Source organism: Phalacrocorax aristotelis, chromosome 1 (genome assembly GCF_949628215.1).
Source record: "Phalacrocorax aristotelis chromosome 1, bGulAri2.1, whole genome shotgun sequence".
NCBI classification, from domain to species: Eukaryota; Metazoa; Chordata; class Aves; order Suliformes; family Phalacrocoracidae; genus Phalacrocorax; species Phalacrocorax aristotelis.
The window spans coordinates 135,457,043-135,472,559 of NC_134276.1; the positions used below are offsets into that span (position 1 = coordinate 135,457,043).

Below are 15,517 nucleotides of genomic sequence, written 5' to 3' on the forward strand. Positions count from 1 at the left end.
CTGGGTTTCTTTGTGCAGTCCCCGGTGAAACTGGATATGCACTACTACCCCTTCCTTTCCTATGCAGATCACTGCAGGGCAGAATGAGGTCTGTAATGAAGGTTTGTTATCTCATTGCACTTGGATTTCTTAACTCCAAAGTTCCTGAGCTCACCAAACTTCTGATGATGACAGTAAGAGAGGGGAAGGACAGGCAGATAATGGTTTTATCCTGCACCCTTTTTCATCTGAAAATTGTGCTTTACATCCCCTAACACAGATCTCCATTCTTTGGAGTTTGGGTTAGGACTATAAGCAAGACAGATATTCTACTGCCACTTGCAAGGGTAATAATTACCAGAGGTATTGATCCTCCTGCTGCAGACCAAGGTGACTACAGTACAGACAATGGTCAAAAGAAATTTCCCTTTATGATACAACATTGCCCATCATGGGTTTTCATGTGACGAAACCAGGAAGAGCTCCATCAAACAGCAATAATTTGATCTAGGTGTGCCAATGACCTGACCTGGAACAAGAACCAGCACAGGCAAAGCAAGACCCAGGCCACATCTGCTCTGCTGTGTGAGGGCAGCTGCTGCTCTGGAGAACTGGTTAATGAGTTACATGCTGTTAATGGGTTGAACTTTTGGCAGCTTCCCATCATGTCACTGTCCCTGATTCTGTCAGGGTGAAGGTCAGATTGTCGTAGATGACTTGATTGTCCAGGCACTCTCTGGCCCCTTTTCCTGGCATTAGCTCTGGTGGAACCAGGAATGGAGAGTGTAAGAGAGCAGGGTGGGTGGAGGGGGAAGGTTTTCAGCATTTGCATTCCCTGTTTTCAGATCCTGCCTATGAGTGGGGGTTAGGCACACCCACACTCCTTTCCCAAACCCTAGCTCAATCTCCTGCTCCCAGTTTGAAGGAAATCAGAATGCTCCTGCTCCTCCACCAGTCTCTGTGGCCAGCGCCGTGGCCAGCTCCTTCCAGGGAGACCTGCCAGAAATGAAGGTCTTCCCCTTATCCTCTGCTGTTAGCCCTGCTTTTCTTTAGCTACCACCTTTCCTCAGTTGTCTGCTGCCCTGCCCCAAAAGAGGGACAGCTCTGGCCTGCTGGGCACCCTCCCCTCCCTCTTCCCCCCAGTGCCTGGCCTTCTGCCCAGACTCAGAGCTGCCGGTTCCAGCTCCTCCTTACTGTCGCTCCCAGATTCTGGATGGGCCCTGGCCCCTAGCCCTTATCTCCTCCAGCCCCTGGACTGTTTGCAGAGGAGGGTATAAAGGGGTTGACTCGGAGAGCCGAGGTGGAGTACAAGCAGCACTGGACCAGGCTGGGTGTCTGCTTGACTCACCACCTCCTGCTCTGCACCATGGGGAAGGACGGGCTGCTCATGAAACCAAACATCTTCCTCCTTCTCCTCTTCTTCCTTCCTGGAGACACCTCGCCCACCACAGAGCCGTAAGCTGTGCAGGGGGGTTCTCTGAGCAGGCAGGAGACCTGGGTTCTACTCCTGTCTGTTGCTCTTATCTTCTGCCCACTTTCTTTTACACAGGAATAAAGACACCAGGGCTGGGTAAAGTATCTTCTACAAACAGCAACTCCAGTGCTTCAGGGGCACCCAAAAGAGTCTGTGACCTGAGATATGAGTAAAATTTCAGAAAGAAAACAGAAAAACTAAAAAAGAAGGGAAAGGTTTATAAGAATGCCTTTTGCTGCTTCAGAGAATTTCAGAGCATTTCAACAAAATTTTCTGCACCGATTTGCCTTTTAAGGCAACTTTTTGTAACTGTTTACACATTCAGTTTTTCTTAAGAAACAGACTTTTTTGAAAAGGCAATGAAAGGTTTCATTTTGGGCTGACTACCCTACTCCCAGGCTGAAATGCCCAGGAGATGGGAGTGTTTTTTTGATTGATAATGAGGAAAAAAGGGAACAAATAAGAGACGTGGCATGACCAGACATGGCTTTTACTTTTGAATTCACATTTTTCAGCTCAGCCAATGGAAGGAAAATTTCCTTCTCACCCAGGGTTATGTGGCACTGTAAGGCTGTGACTGTTAAGGTCTGTGAGGGTATATTATGTTTCCTCGCTTCTTCACCCCCTTTTGCCCTGTTTGTATGTGACAGGAGTGTGTGTTCTGTGCACGTGTGCATGTGTATGGCAGGAGCAGCGCATGAGGAATCCTGACATCCCAGAGACTTTCTTCTTTGGCTTTTTGGCAATGTCTTTTCCTCCCCAGCAAAGCAAGGCTGTGCTGCTGCAGCGGTTTCATCAAATGCAGGGTAAGCAGACAGCAGAGTTGGGATCTGAGGGGCCAGAGCTTTCTCCCTGCAGACCAACTGATGGACATAAAGGTGCCAGAACTTCCCCTACCACTAAAGGCAATGCCTTACCTTACTGCTGAGTTTTCAAGGGCTCTTTTCTCAGCTGCTTGCTGTTCTGGGGATGCCCGTCAGAGGCCAGTCCTTGCCCACCCAAAAGGGAGCACTGTTGCCATTAGGCAGATCAGGTTTGATTCCCAGATGCAGTGCTGGGCACGGGAACACAACTGGCAGGTTGCTCCACTGGGAGGGAGGCTGCATAGGGCTGAGCAGGGACCAGGGGCTTGCTTCCCTGAAAACCTGAAATTTGCTCCACTGTTTTTTGCTTAAGATCTGGCACCACGCTGTGGTAGTTTTGGGTCTCTGTGAAGAATGAGAGTAATGCTGGAGATGGTTTGCAGCGTGTAGTCAATGGCATTTTTTTCACTAGGCACCAACACTTGTGTGGCTCCTGAATCCTACTAACAGCGCCTAGTAAAGGTGACAATCGATTTTTCCCCACTGGTGTTATTCAGGGTGCCAGAAGGAAGTGCTGCTGGAAAAACATATCCCTTCCAGACATTTGCATTGAGGATTTCCTGTGGTATTTTACTTTTGAGACTGGCCCCTCTGCTTTCCCCTGCTGTTACAGATGTGCTGAAAGTCTTGTTACACTCCTAGAAAATACATCTCTCTCCCTGTACTGCGAAGGCTGTAGTCATCAGATAGGTTTATTTGCTTTTTTTTTTTTTTGTGCAGCTCCTGTTATCTGTTCCTGTTCCTCTGACCTGTCCTTCTCCCCTGTTCCTAGGCAGTATATGGTGCTACTGCCCTTTCTGATACACACTGATACTCCTGAGAAAGTCTGTGTACAGCTGACCCACCTGAATGAGTCTGTGACACTGAGCGCCACACTTGAGCATCAAGGGGAAAACAGGAGCTTGATTAATGACGTGGTGTCGGAGAAGGATGTGTTCACCTGCATCCCGTTCTCTGTGAGTATCTCATCCTTGTGGGATGATCCCTTATGCCAGGGGTAAACTGTAAGGGTACTGAGTAGTAATGAACAGAGTAACACTGTGTAGGTATTCACTTCCCTCTTGGCCAAAGGTATGTTCATGTCCATCCTCAACACACTCTCACTGCTGAGATCTCTTTAGCATGCCACCTGAATGGGCAATGCTGAATCCTGGAAAGCCAGCCCCTCTCTAGGACGGGAGAAAGAAGAGGTTTTAGTACTGATGCTCCTGATGGCTGGCTGGTGAACAGCTTCTCCAGCTGCCTCTCCACATCATCCTTTGACAGCCACAGATTGTCACCTGAGTGCCTTCAAATTGGGGTACAGCTTTTAGACCTCAGATACTTTTTGCCTTGTGGATATAGAACACCGAAATACTGTGAGAACATAAAGCTGTGATTTCCCTCTGTCCGAAGAAGAGAACGAAGCAGGACATCCATAGCTTAACGTAATCGATAGCCCCAGTGACTATAACAAGTTGCAGGCAACTAGGAAACTTGGTCATCTGGCTCAGAGCACAGGTTACATCTTTCGCCTGAAGGCTGAAGAACTGGCCTTCAGGACACTGAGCAGGTTGGCGTCTGTGCCTGGGTTTGTCAGATATAGGCTGGAGATTGAATTTTGTCATTTGGAGAGAGATGTATAGAGATTTGGCATGTTTGGTTTAGAAAAGGAAATGTTCTGCAAGGTTTGGGGACGTTATCTGAAAGAGGAGGGAGATTATTCCCTTGCCCCTGTCAATGTCAAAAGGAAAAGGACAGAAAAATTTTGGTGGGGGCAGTAAGAATTTCTTAAAATTGAGTGGCAGGGCTGGGAGTTCCTTTGCTGCACAATACTTGCACAATCACTGCACAGCAGTAGGAAAGAGCAGGAATATGGGACAAGTAAAGATCAGTCTCTTTTTCCTGATAATATTTTCCCTCACCTCTGTGTTGGGTTCATCAGGATTATATTGGATCTCTTATTTTATGAAGGCCAATTCAGCTCAGGAAGCCTTTAATGTTGGTCCATAACATAGTTGCCTTCTTACTCTCCAGCTTCCAAAATCAAATAGTCAGCCACCAGCCACGTTTATCACTGTGACGGTGAAGGGGGCGACACTGCATTTCAGGAGCCGCAAGTCGGTGCTGGTCAAGAATTCTGAGAGCTTGGTCTTTGTCCAGACAGACAAACCCATCTACAAGCCTGGACAGACAGGTACCGGGGAAGGGGTGGAGATTTGCATTTGAAGCAAAAATATGTCCTAAAACTGTGTGACTGTGCTGGCCAGTTGTCAAGTGCTTTCAGCGGGGGTCAGAAGTGCAGTCTCGTGGCTGAGGCTTATGTTTTTAATGCCCCGTATGGGAAAAATTGGGGAACGTTAAGGTACATGCATGTATCTTGGGCACCTGCACACACTGCCTCTGTCACTGAGAGCTCTGTTGTTGTGGTCCATGCAGTTAGGGTTTGCATTAAAATCAGAGAAAGGCTGGGTATTTGTCCTATAGAGAACAGGGCCAAAATTCAGACTAAGTCATGAAATAGCTTTCAAAGTGGCAGCTGATTTTGCTCAATGAAGACAGAGAGAACTATATAAACCATTTATTTCTTCTGGGCCGTTGATCTCCTAAATTAGGCCTGGACAGGAACTGGTGTTCTAAAAGAGACACTGAATTCTCTATCCATGCAGAGCCAACACAAACTTGCGGCCAAGTGCTGAAGTAATTGGCTTGCATTCATCCTTCCTAAGAAGTCAGTCTAGTTACAACAGAACTAGAAGACCCATGTGAATTCCAATGTAAAAATGTATCCTTGCAAAGCAGACAAAGTCAACTTAAATTTAACTTTGGTCCTGATTGATGAGATTCTGAAGCCCATGATCAGCAAGGTGTTCACGCTGCCGTGGGTTTGCTGCGAACATCCTCTTATTAATGTAATTTGTTACATGGGTAAGCTTCTAGCAGGGCTTAACTTTCTAGTGAATGGAATTTCTTTAGGAGGGAACGGCTCTGTTCTCTGTTGTACCATTTGTTTTTGCAACTGATGCTTTTGGGTTGGTGACTGCACTGTGGAACCTCACTGTCTGCCTTCCTCCACCAGTCCTGTTCAGAATTGTTTCTCTGGATAAAGACTTCCGTCCCTTGAATGAGGTGGTAAGTACGATACTTCCTTTTTGCTAGTTATTTGGCCTTAAGTCATCTACATGGGGAAAGGGAGGAAAGAAGTGTCTCTGGGGGAGAGCTCTCAGTACACTGAGATAGTTGTACAATTCCTGGGTTACCTCAGGTCCTGTTAACAGGATCTGCTCTTCAAATTTCTGCGTAAGGCTGCCTTCTGTGTTCTTGGAAAGGTTTGTCAAACTGCAAATGAACGGTGCTGGTGAAAACACCTCAGCGGTGAGCAAGTGTGCATTATCACAGTGTACACCTGCTCTTACTAGAGTAAGAGCAGATCATACAGAGTTAGTAATTTCAGCTGACTTTTCTGCCTGAGATGAAGGATTGCCCCCTGTCTTGATGTACCTCAAAATGCTCTTGCTCCACACCAGGGACTTTCTTCCTTACTCCATTGGGTGATCAGCTTGTTCCCTGAAATGTGGTCATAGCCCTGGTCATTTGACTGTGTTGCTTGCCCTCTGTCTAAAGGTGAATTCTAAACATGCTGTTTCCTTTCTTCTCCTTCCAGTTTCCGCTGGTCTATATCGAGGTACGTACAAACATTCAATTCGTGCTCACATCTATCACACCTCAGCCGGGGCAGCATAACTACCAGTTGCCTCAAGACGATTCTTGTCTTTTTTATTTATGAAGCAGGTCCATAACATTAATTAATTGAAATATACAGAGCTTTAACTCATATGGTGGCAGCCATGTACTCTGGGCCCAGGTTACAGCTCCTTCTATTGTGCAGCCCAGGGATCCCCACACAACTCTGCTAGCGCCCCCCACTCCTACCCTGCAGCCTCCTGAAACACAGGGGCTGGCCCTCCCCTCACTGCTTTTGCTAGTGCTTTTTAGTTCTCATTGCAAACTCCCACTGTTCTCACAATCTCCTTGTGGTCTCATTATCTGTAGGACCCAAAGAAGAACCGTCTGTACCAGTGGGCAAAGGCAGAGTTAAAGGGGGGGTTAATCCAGCTGTCCTTCAACCTCACCTCTGAACCTATGCAAGGGACCTACACGGTGGTGGCACAGAAGGCCTCTGGGAAGAAAATTCAACATCCTTTCTCTGTGGAGGAGTATGGTAACTGTTGCTGCAGTTTCAAGTTCCTAACAGCTAGTCTTGTGGGGCATGAAAGCTTAACTGAACAGGGTGGTAGAACTGGCCAGGATGTCCAGCATGGCTGGGAAAATGTCTCTGTGTCCTCTCCCTCCCAAGCACCATGCCTTTCTGAGGAGTGAAGACTGAAGGACTTGAGCGACCTGTCTCCACTCCCTCCCTAAGCCCCAGGCCAAGCAGTGCAGCTCTTCTGACTGCCCAGCTCAGCAGGGCTCCCATCAGGAGGAGCAAGTGTCTTGGATCAGTCTGTGCTGGCAACTACAAGTCTCACCTCCTTTCAGACGTGACTTAAGGCCACAGCCTCATCTCCGGCTGGCTACACACCCGTCAAGTGTCACACTATGAGTCTGGGTCTCCCCTGCCTGAGGCCCAAAGCGCTGAGCTTTTGCTGTAGGCTGGGGCTGTCTGTAAATTAAGATCTTGCCTGTACTCCCCCACAAGCTAAGCCTGTAGGCCCTATTATGCCTTAGTGCCTTAACCTCTCTCTGGTACTCTTCACCCCCGTGCCAGTTCCATCTGCTTGGCTAGAAAATGGTATCCCAATACAGAGCCGTGCATGGTCACAACCAACATAGCTTCCCAGCCCAGCAAGCCAGCTGCAGACCTTGTTACACGGTCTGACATGATGTGGCTCGTGCAGCAGAGCTGAGTTCTGGAAGATGAGCCTGGAAGTCCTTTGACCTCTTTCAGCTGTGCCCTGAATCCCTCCTAGTTCTCCCAAGACAGTCACCATCCACTTCCCCTCCTGCAGCTGGGTTTGGATGTGATGTCACCCTGTGCTAAGTCACCAGGGAAGCTATGGGGTCTTCCTACTTTGCAAATGGGAAAGACCTACAGGCTTTGGAAATGCAGAGGCTGGGCTGCAGACCCAGCTCTGTATGTTTATGAGAGACCTCTATTGACTGAGGTCTCTATTTTACTATATTTTGCTGTGGGACTGATCACCCATGTGTTATCTAAGAAGCTGCTGTATTTTAATAGCTGGTGTAATAATCCTGTCTTCGTATGTTATTCCCCACCACATAGACTGTTCTCCTTTGTTCTGCTGCAGTGCTGCCAAAATTTGAAGTGACAGTAAAAATGCCCAAGGTGATCACCATTCTTGATGAGAAGGTGAAGGTGACAGTTTGTGGCCTGTGAGTGTCATTCTTTCAAGTCCTTCTTGGTTTCAGGTTTTTCTTCAGCTGCTGCTGAAAATCCAGTTGGTAGACTGAGATATGATGCCTCACTATCTTTCTCAATCCTTTTGGGGTCCCAGGACCAGACTACATCTACCATTAGACAAAAGGCAACAATTATTGCTTGGGGCACTCTATATGTAACATGCAGAAACATATTCTTCTGTTTTCTGGGAGGGTATTTTTTGAATAGAGGATTTAAGACCAGCTGCAGTGCTATGGAAGAGGTCATCAGTTTAGTTTCCCTGGGAACAATGTTTTAACTGTGGCTTCTGCTCATCGTTGCTGAGGGGAAACCCTAAGTGCTGCAGATGCCCTCTTTGGGCAACCTCACTCGATTCCGCATGGCATGTTCCGTGCATCCTGCAGGGGCAGCCATGACTCAGGCTGAAGGGCAAGCCAAAAGACCCCGAGCACATGCACAGACAAACCAGTGCCATCAGAACTGGGCGGTGGGGTGGATACTTGCAATATGTTCTCCAAGGTGAGGGGTGCTCTCAACTAAATCATCATTAGGGTAAATGATATCTGCAGGCTTGTATGTTATCCCAGGGATGCAATCAGGACTATAAGCTTCAGTGCTCCTGCCCCTGTTGCCAAGTTGATCCTAAAATGTTACCGTTTTTCTTTCTGCTTTGTATTTCCTCTGTTGATGATGCTGTGTCCTGGAGGGAGCTCTAGGGAAGAGTCCTGGCTCCACTATAGGTGAGCTAGTAATTTTTCTCCATCCCTCTTACATTCCTAATGTCTGTGTTTTTCTCCCAATCCTCTCTGCTGGTAGATACACATTTGGGAAGCCTGTTCCTGGCCTTGTGAGCTTCCGTGTCTGCCGGAAGTTTGAACAAGCAGCCACCAGCTGCTACGGTGAAGAGGCGAAGGCAGTGTGCGACGAGTTCTCTGGACAGGTGAGTCAGGATTGCTCTTGTGGGTAGAGTGAGAGGAGAAAATGTTTTCCTGAGCATGCCTGGTAGGCACAGGCTTGCTCTGACGGAGTATGAGTGTGAGGAGGGGAGACAGTTCATGTATTTTAAGGAAGCCTGAAGAAGGAGAGAAGATTGGGTGCAAGATGAAGTGTGAAAGGTAAAAATAGGGGGAAGGTCTGTGCAGTAAGAAAGATGTGTGCAAAGGCAAGAAGCTGAAGGGGAAGGAAGAGATGAAAGAAACAAAAAAAACGGTCAGATGGAGTATAGGGAGTGTAAGAAAGAAGTGATAGGAAAGGCATGAGCGATGAGAGCAGAGCTGGAGCTGGCTTATATTAGAGGCAGTGCGTGGGATGCGAAGTTGGTATTAGAAGCAGGAAAGGAGCAGAAACCAGGGGAGGGGTGATGCAGTTTGGCATAACGGAAATGAATATGGATTTAGCAGCAGTGGTTAAGACAGGCAGGAAAAAACTATCACTTTTTCACTCTTCAGACTGGCAAACCTACAAAGAGCAAAACTGAATGGTGTTTGGAGCATGGAAAGGTGCAACGGGGCTAGCTTAATTGACAGAAACTGAGGTAATAGCAATCGTGGAAATATGCCGGGACAAGAAAGCAAGTAGAAGACATGCCTATGGTCATAGAATCATAGAACGGTTTGGGTTGGAAGGGACCTTTAGAGGTCATCTAGTCCAACCCCCCTGCAGTGAGCAGGGACATCTTCAAGTCGATCAGGTTGCTCAAAGCCCCGTCCAACCTGACCTTGAATGTTTCTAGGGATGAGGCCTCCACAACCTCTCTGGGCAACCTGTGCCACCACTTCACCACCCTCACTGTAAAAATTTTTTCCTTATATCCAGTCTAAATCTACCTTCCTTTGGTTTAAAGCCATTACCCCTTGTCCTGTCACAACAGGCCTTGCTAAAGAGATTATCCTTATCCTTCCTATAGTTCCCCTTTAAGTACTGAAAGGCCACAACAAGGTGTCCCCGCAGCCTTCTCTTCTCCAGGATGAACAACCCCAGCTCTCTCAGCCTGTCCTCACAAGAGAGGTGCTCCAGCCCTCGGATCATTTTTGTGGCCCTCCTCTGGACCCTCTCCAACAGGTCCACGTCCTTCCTGTGCTGAGGGCTCCAGAGCTGGATGCAGTACTCCCGGCGGGGTCTCACCAGAACAGAGTAGAGGGGCAGAATCACCTCCCTCGCCCTGCTGGCCACGCTGCTTTTGATGCAGCCCAGGACAAGTTGGCCTTCTGGGCTGCGACTGCTCATGTCCAGCTTTTCATCCACCAGTACCCCCAAGTCCTTCTCTGCAGGGCTGCTCTCCATCCCTTTATCCCCCAGCCCGTATTGATATCCTGGGTTGCCCCCACCCAGGTGCAGGAGTCCTTGGGGTCTGCTACAGTATGATCCCCACTATTGCCTCTGCCACTGCTGTTGTTATACATGCTTACAGAAAATATGAACACTGTGGTGCTAACCTCTGTTCCAGGCATCTCTTCCCTTTTCTGTGGAGACCTGCCTTTTACATGAAGATGCTGAAGAGAGGTGGCAAGCTTTGGCAATACTTTTCCAGCAATCATCATCTTTCTACACATACACAGGCTTTGGTTTATGTATCACTTTTACAGCTTGCACATTTTCAGTCAGCAGTTATATTCTAGTGTTCCTGACGCCTGGCAAGCAATTCCTGCATGGCATACACTTGAATAATACCCTGTGCTTCTGTATCAAGTGTTTGGAATTTCAAACTTCACACATACTTCAACAAAAATCTTCCAGCTTGCAAACTCGTTGCTCTGACATTGCTGCAAGTGCTTCAAAATGCTCTTTGCCACGTTATTTATGTGCTTTTCCAGTTTTGATAAAAACAGCAGAGCGAATGATCTGTGAGGTTATGGGCTTCTCTTCCAGTTCAGAGCAACGCACAATGATGGATTCACTAAGCTGGATAAACTTTATATAAATGAGACTATAACGGTCTTGTTTGTTTTCCTCCAACAGACAGACAACCATGGCTGCATTTCTGAAACAGTAAAGACCAAGTTATTCCAGCTCAAGAGAAGTGGATATGAGAATAAGCTCCATGTGGAGGCTAAAATTAAAGAGGAGGAAACAGGTATGAATCATCTGGATCCAAGAGCCATGTAATAAGCCCAGGAGAGACCAGCAGAGGGGCCTGCCAAGTAGGAAGGAGGGAGGAAAGCGGACTCTTGCTTTTCTGGAATCCTAAAGTTTTCCTACCTGGAGGCCAGGAGCATCAACAACATTGCTTGTCCAGGAAAGGAGTGTTGGCCTGGAGTAAAAGTAATTCTGGTCAGGCAGAGGCAAACTAATTCTTCGTGCTTCTTCCTGCAGGAGTGGAGTTGACAGGAACAAGCTTCTCTGAGATCACAACCACCATTAGCAAAATCACCTTTGAGCATTCAGACTCCCACTACAAACCTGGAATCCCCTTCTTCGGGCAGGTAGGGAGACCATGAGAATGGAATGCCATGAGTGCTAAACAATCATGCCACTGGACCTCCTGGACAGATACATGCCTCGCTCTGCAAAGATGCTGGACCTCAGTGCTGTTAATCCCTGTGGGCCTCCTGTCCCCTGCACGCTCTCAAACCAGGGAACAGCAGCTGAGAGTACAGCCCTCATCCTCCTTACCCCCCTGTCCTTGCACTTCCTCTTCTCCAGTCAAGTAAAATTCTGTTTTCCAATCTCCTGTTTAATAAGAGGCCTGAGGGGTGTGAGCACCTGTCAATATCCATGCCCACTTCTCTGACCCAGAGGCGGAGATAAGAAAGGGCCAAAGATATAAGATGCAGAAAGTTTGCAGCTCGCTCTGAAAGAGATAGATGATGCACATGTAAAGTGCAGTAGAGGCTTCCTTGTCTGACATGAGCCCAGCATCCTTAGCTTGGTGGTCTATCAGTCTATCGGTCTATCAGGCATTCCTTTCCTTCTATACTGTACTGTTTTTACTTCTCCAGGTGAAACTAGTGGATGGGTCTGGTGCTCCAATCGCCAATGAAATTGTGAGGATTTCTTTAGGAGGACACCAGGAAATCAACTACACCACAAATGAAGAGGGCAGGGCACAGTTTGCCCTGAACACTTCCATGTTGGACTCCGATTCTGTTGGAATTAGGGTGAGTCCTGCGAGCAGAGGAGGTGATGAAGTGACTCACAGGGCTGGGAGGGGAGTACCTCTGAAGTTTCTACTAGATTTGCAAAAGTATTTAGCTTCTTGTTTGTGGTTGGTTGTGCCAACCTTGACATCAGTGTGGTGGAAATAGCCATACAACAAGCGAGGTTGCCATGTCACAATTGCGCTTAGCTTCTAAGTATTTGATTTCTGCTTGGCAATAGCAGTATAGAGTTAGAAGGAACATCATGAGATCGTAATAGTCCATTCTGCTCCAAGGGATCACCAGCCCTACCTAGAGAAATCTGTTTCAAGGGTGTGTCTAACTCCCATGGTGGAGTGCTGCTAGTGCTTTACTGTCTTTTCAATTAAATGATTTCCCAAGCATCTCATCTAAATATCCTTTGTGGTCAGTTAAGGCAATCTGTGGTTCTCAGGGTTTAATTCAGCATTCCGAGTTTCTAAGCAGTTATCAATTTTTTTTTCCTTTTTCTCTTAAAAGAGTATGAGCGATTCACAGAAATTCTCTCCCTGGTGTGGAATTAGTTTATCTGGGGAAAAAAAGTGCTGCTGAGCATCCTATTGTTAGTGGAAAATGTAATCTGTGTGCAATACACACATTTTGTAATACCTCACCCTGTAATAGGGTAGATCGTCTAGAATTATATTTGCTTTTCTCCCAACAATTCTCTTGTCACAGATTAAAACCATTAAAAATTATCCAGGAGCTACGACTAGGTGCTTGAAGTTTTCAGAATTTTGCAGGGTAAAGAAAAGGAAGGAATTCCCAAGTATAGTGAGAAAGATAAGGAAATGAGGGCATGTGAGGCACATGAAATGCTGGAGTAGCACCCTTCGAAATGTGAAATATCTTCCCCTTGCTCTCATTTTTAAGAAGACCTGGAACTTTCTCAGCTCCTAAACTTCTATTCAATTTAGGTTTTGAATTCTCAGATGGAGACTTTTCCTCCTTTTTCATGGCACCCTTAGCTTGAGCTTGCACTGGTAATCTCTGAACTGAATAGCACTATCCCCTCTCCAGCACCAGTGATGAGAAGAAAAATGAAAATTTCTCGTCTCTTTAAACTAACAGGATATTAGAGAGGGCAAGATATTAGAGTAAAGAGCCCTTGAGGTGATACTGATAGTAAACAAACAACTGCTATGATTCAGCTTGTTTGAGACAAACTCCAGCTTCTCTGGGAGTGAGATCATTCCCAATGACTTGCTAAGGATACCACCACCCTGTCTTGCATCTTCCAAGCTCATGGATTCTTTTTCATAAACTACCTTGTTGCTTAAATATGAAACATACCAAACCTTTAATCCTAGGCCATGAATTTTGGCTCCAGTTCAGCCACCTGTGTTTGAGGATCTATGTGTGTATTTTCTCATTTTCCAGGCGACTCATAAAGTATACCCCTACTGCCATGCCAGTTCCTGGGTTGCTCCATATTATGAAGAAGGCTATCTGCAACTAAAGCGCTTTTACTCTCCTAGTAGTAGCTTCCTCAAAATTGAGCCCAGGTCTGAGACACTCAGCTGTGGCTCCTCCACAGAGGTCCGCGTGAACTATATCCTTACTCCAGAGGCCATAGGAGAGCAGAAGAAAATTGTCTTCTACTACCTGGTAAGCTTGCACCTGCCATACAGGGAGGTTGTCACTGGTAACTGTAGCAGGGCTGGAGACAGAACCTGTGGTTTGTTGCAGCAGGCTTTAAACACTTCCCCATCATCCTTCACATGTTCTTTTCCCACAAAAAGGAGGGTCTGTCTTAGGAGCAGAAGAGTAAGGATGTCCCAGTGCCCCTGGGTGAGCAGTGGGATTCTGCCTCGGGGAGGCATGGAGCTGCTGAGCAGGGTGCGAGCAGCAGACATACAGCCCAGTTGCTCTCCTCTCAGGTTCCCCCACTTCAAGGTTTGGCTCATGCGTAACCTCAATCACAGCAGGGTTTCTCTTTCCATTCAGGTGATGGCCAAGGGAATCATTAAGCAAGCGGGCACCCACATGCTGGATTTGGACCAGGGAAGTGGTGAGTTCCTCTCCCCTGCCAAATTGTCGCTGTCCTGGGAGGCTAGGCTACCGTGGCAGGCGTACAGATATATATCCAGGGATCCATGTCTCCACGTCCTCTAACATATGGGAAGAGTTTGAGCTTTCTTTTCCCTGCCTTTATTTAGGCTTTGCACAGATTTGCTCTAATTGCCTGTGCCAGCTGTCTTACTTCTGACACTGCATTTCTGGGGCTCCAAGCGCTCCTAGGAGACACAGACTGATGGTCTCTTTTTAGAAACTGAACCAAAATTGAGCACACTTATGGACTGGAAAACAGGACTTGAAAGAGGCCTTTTCAGTTAGACTGTGAGACTTATGCATTACTGGGAGCACCAATTAATCCCACTTGGAGGCCTGCAGTTTCATTGTGGCTGGGTTGAAGTTCAGCATGAAGTCAAACCTAGAATTTTGGATGCTCCAAGAGCAGGCTTCCTGTACCTTAACCTTTTGCTCTTGTTTTGTTTACTAGCCAATGGGGTCTTCTTGCTCCAGCTGCCTGTACAAGCTGATATTGCTCCAGTGGCCCAAGTGCTTGTCTACACCACTGCCCCCAGCACGGAGGTGATTGCTGATTCAGCCAAGTTTGAGGTAGAAAAGTGTTTCAGCAATAAGGTAAGTGTCCACTTGTGGAGGGAGCAGCCATCAGACTGCAGCGTGGCCAAGCTCATATATTTAGATTTAGCCTGGCTAGGCTCATTTATTTAGATACGCTACCACTGGACAAGCCACCTATCAGTTGTTCTAGGTAGCTTCACTGCTTACTGGTTTGTGCTAGCTTGGAGAGCAGCTGCTGGAAAAAAGGCGCTAGCAGGGATGACACTGATAAACACCCTCTTAGCAACTAGTCACAGCCACTGATCTCACAGAGGGTCCCGGGTAAGAAAAAGGGAGGCCACATGACTTAAGTCATACTGCAACCCGTGTATTTCACTCCATTTCCCACAAACTCATTCCAGCAATGAGGTGGCTGCTTGTGTGATCACAGGGCAAAAATGAAACTCATGCAGCCCCAGTCCAGGCTAACACTTGTCAGGTCTTTCAACTGCCATACAACTTATCCTGTCATTTTATTTTCTGTTGTACGTAAATGCAGATAAACCTGCTGAGCAGTGCGCAGTGGTTCTTGTATAGCAATGGTGAGACTGAAAGAGTGCAGGAAAATAAAGCCTTTTTTCTCTGAACATGTGGACCATTGCTCTCTTACAGCCCCACATATTCCTTATGCAGAAGAGCAGATCGATGTATGAGCAGCCCCAAGAACGACCTCAAAAAACCCTGTTGGGCCTTCAGAATCATAGACAGGACACTGCTAAGGGCAGTCCCGTGTCCTGCTAAAACCAAAGCTAAATGCGTTCTTGAGACTGGTGTCACTGCAGGAGCTTGGTCTCCTGAATTTTTGTTCATAACTTAAAGGTCATACTATGCACTGCATTAAGTGCCAAGTGATTTACATGCTTAGATACTGCTTTCCTCTCTGAAAGCATCCTGAATTCAAAGCTGTTGTCAGACCAGATAGCGCAGACTTTGGGCTACCTCTATGCTAGACAGTTTTTCTAGTAGCAAGCTTGCTATAGCCCTTGTTCTGCCATTTCCTGAAGAATCTTGTTTTTGCAGTCTCAAGATTATGAGTCCACCCTAGGAGAGGTGAGGGGTGTCAGCAGAAAGCATGCTG

At 47.1% G+C, this 15,517-nt stretch overlaps 1 protein-coding gene across 1 annotated transcript in view; it reads left to right on the plus strand.

Moving 5' to 3' along the window:
- Positions 1-1,270: 1,270 nt before the first annotated feature.
- The window catches only part of LOC142065034 (alpha-2-macroglobulin-like), a 29,295-nt gene continuing 15,048 nt past the window's right edge, over positions 1,271-15,517 (plus strand). Inside the window, exons 1-14 of the mRNA XM_075110758.1 lie at positions 1,271-1,434; positions 3,089-3,272; positions 4,333-4,492; positions 5,375-5,427; positions 5,960-5,980; positions 6,349-6,517; positions 7,605-7,689; positions 8,513-8,636; positions 10,655-10,769; positions 11,009-11,118; positions 11,635-11,793; positions 13,192-13,419; positions 13,759-13,822; positions 14,315-14,457. Of these exons, the coding sequence (XP_074966859.1) occupies positions 1,346-1,434; positions 3,089-3,272; positions 4,333-4,492; positions 5,375-5,427; positions 5,960-5,980; positions 6,349-6,517; positions 7,605-7,689; positions 8,513-8,636; positions 10,655-10,769; positions 11,009-11,118; positions 11,635-11,793; positions 13,192-13,419; positions 13,759-13,822; positions 14,315-14,457 (1,704 nt within the window). The 5' untranslated portion in view covers positions 1,271-1,345. The remainder of the gene's footprint in view (positions 1,435-3,088; positions 3,273-4,332; positions 4,493-5,374; positions 5,428-5,959; positions 5,981-6,348; positions 6,518-7,604; positions 7,690-8,512; positions 8,637-10,654; positions 10,770-11,008; positions 11,119-11,634; positions 11,794-13,191; positions 13,420-13,758; positions 13,823-14,314; positions 14,458-15,517) is intronic.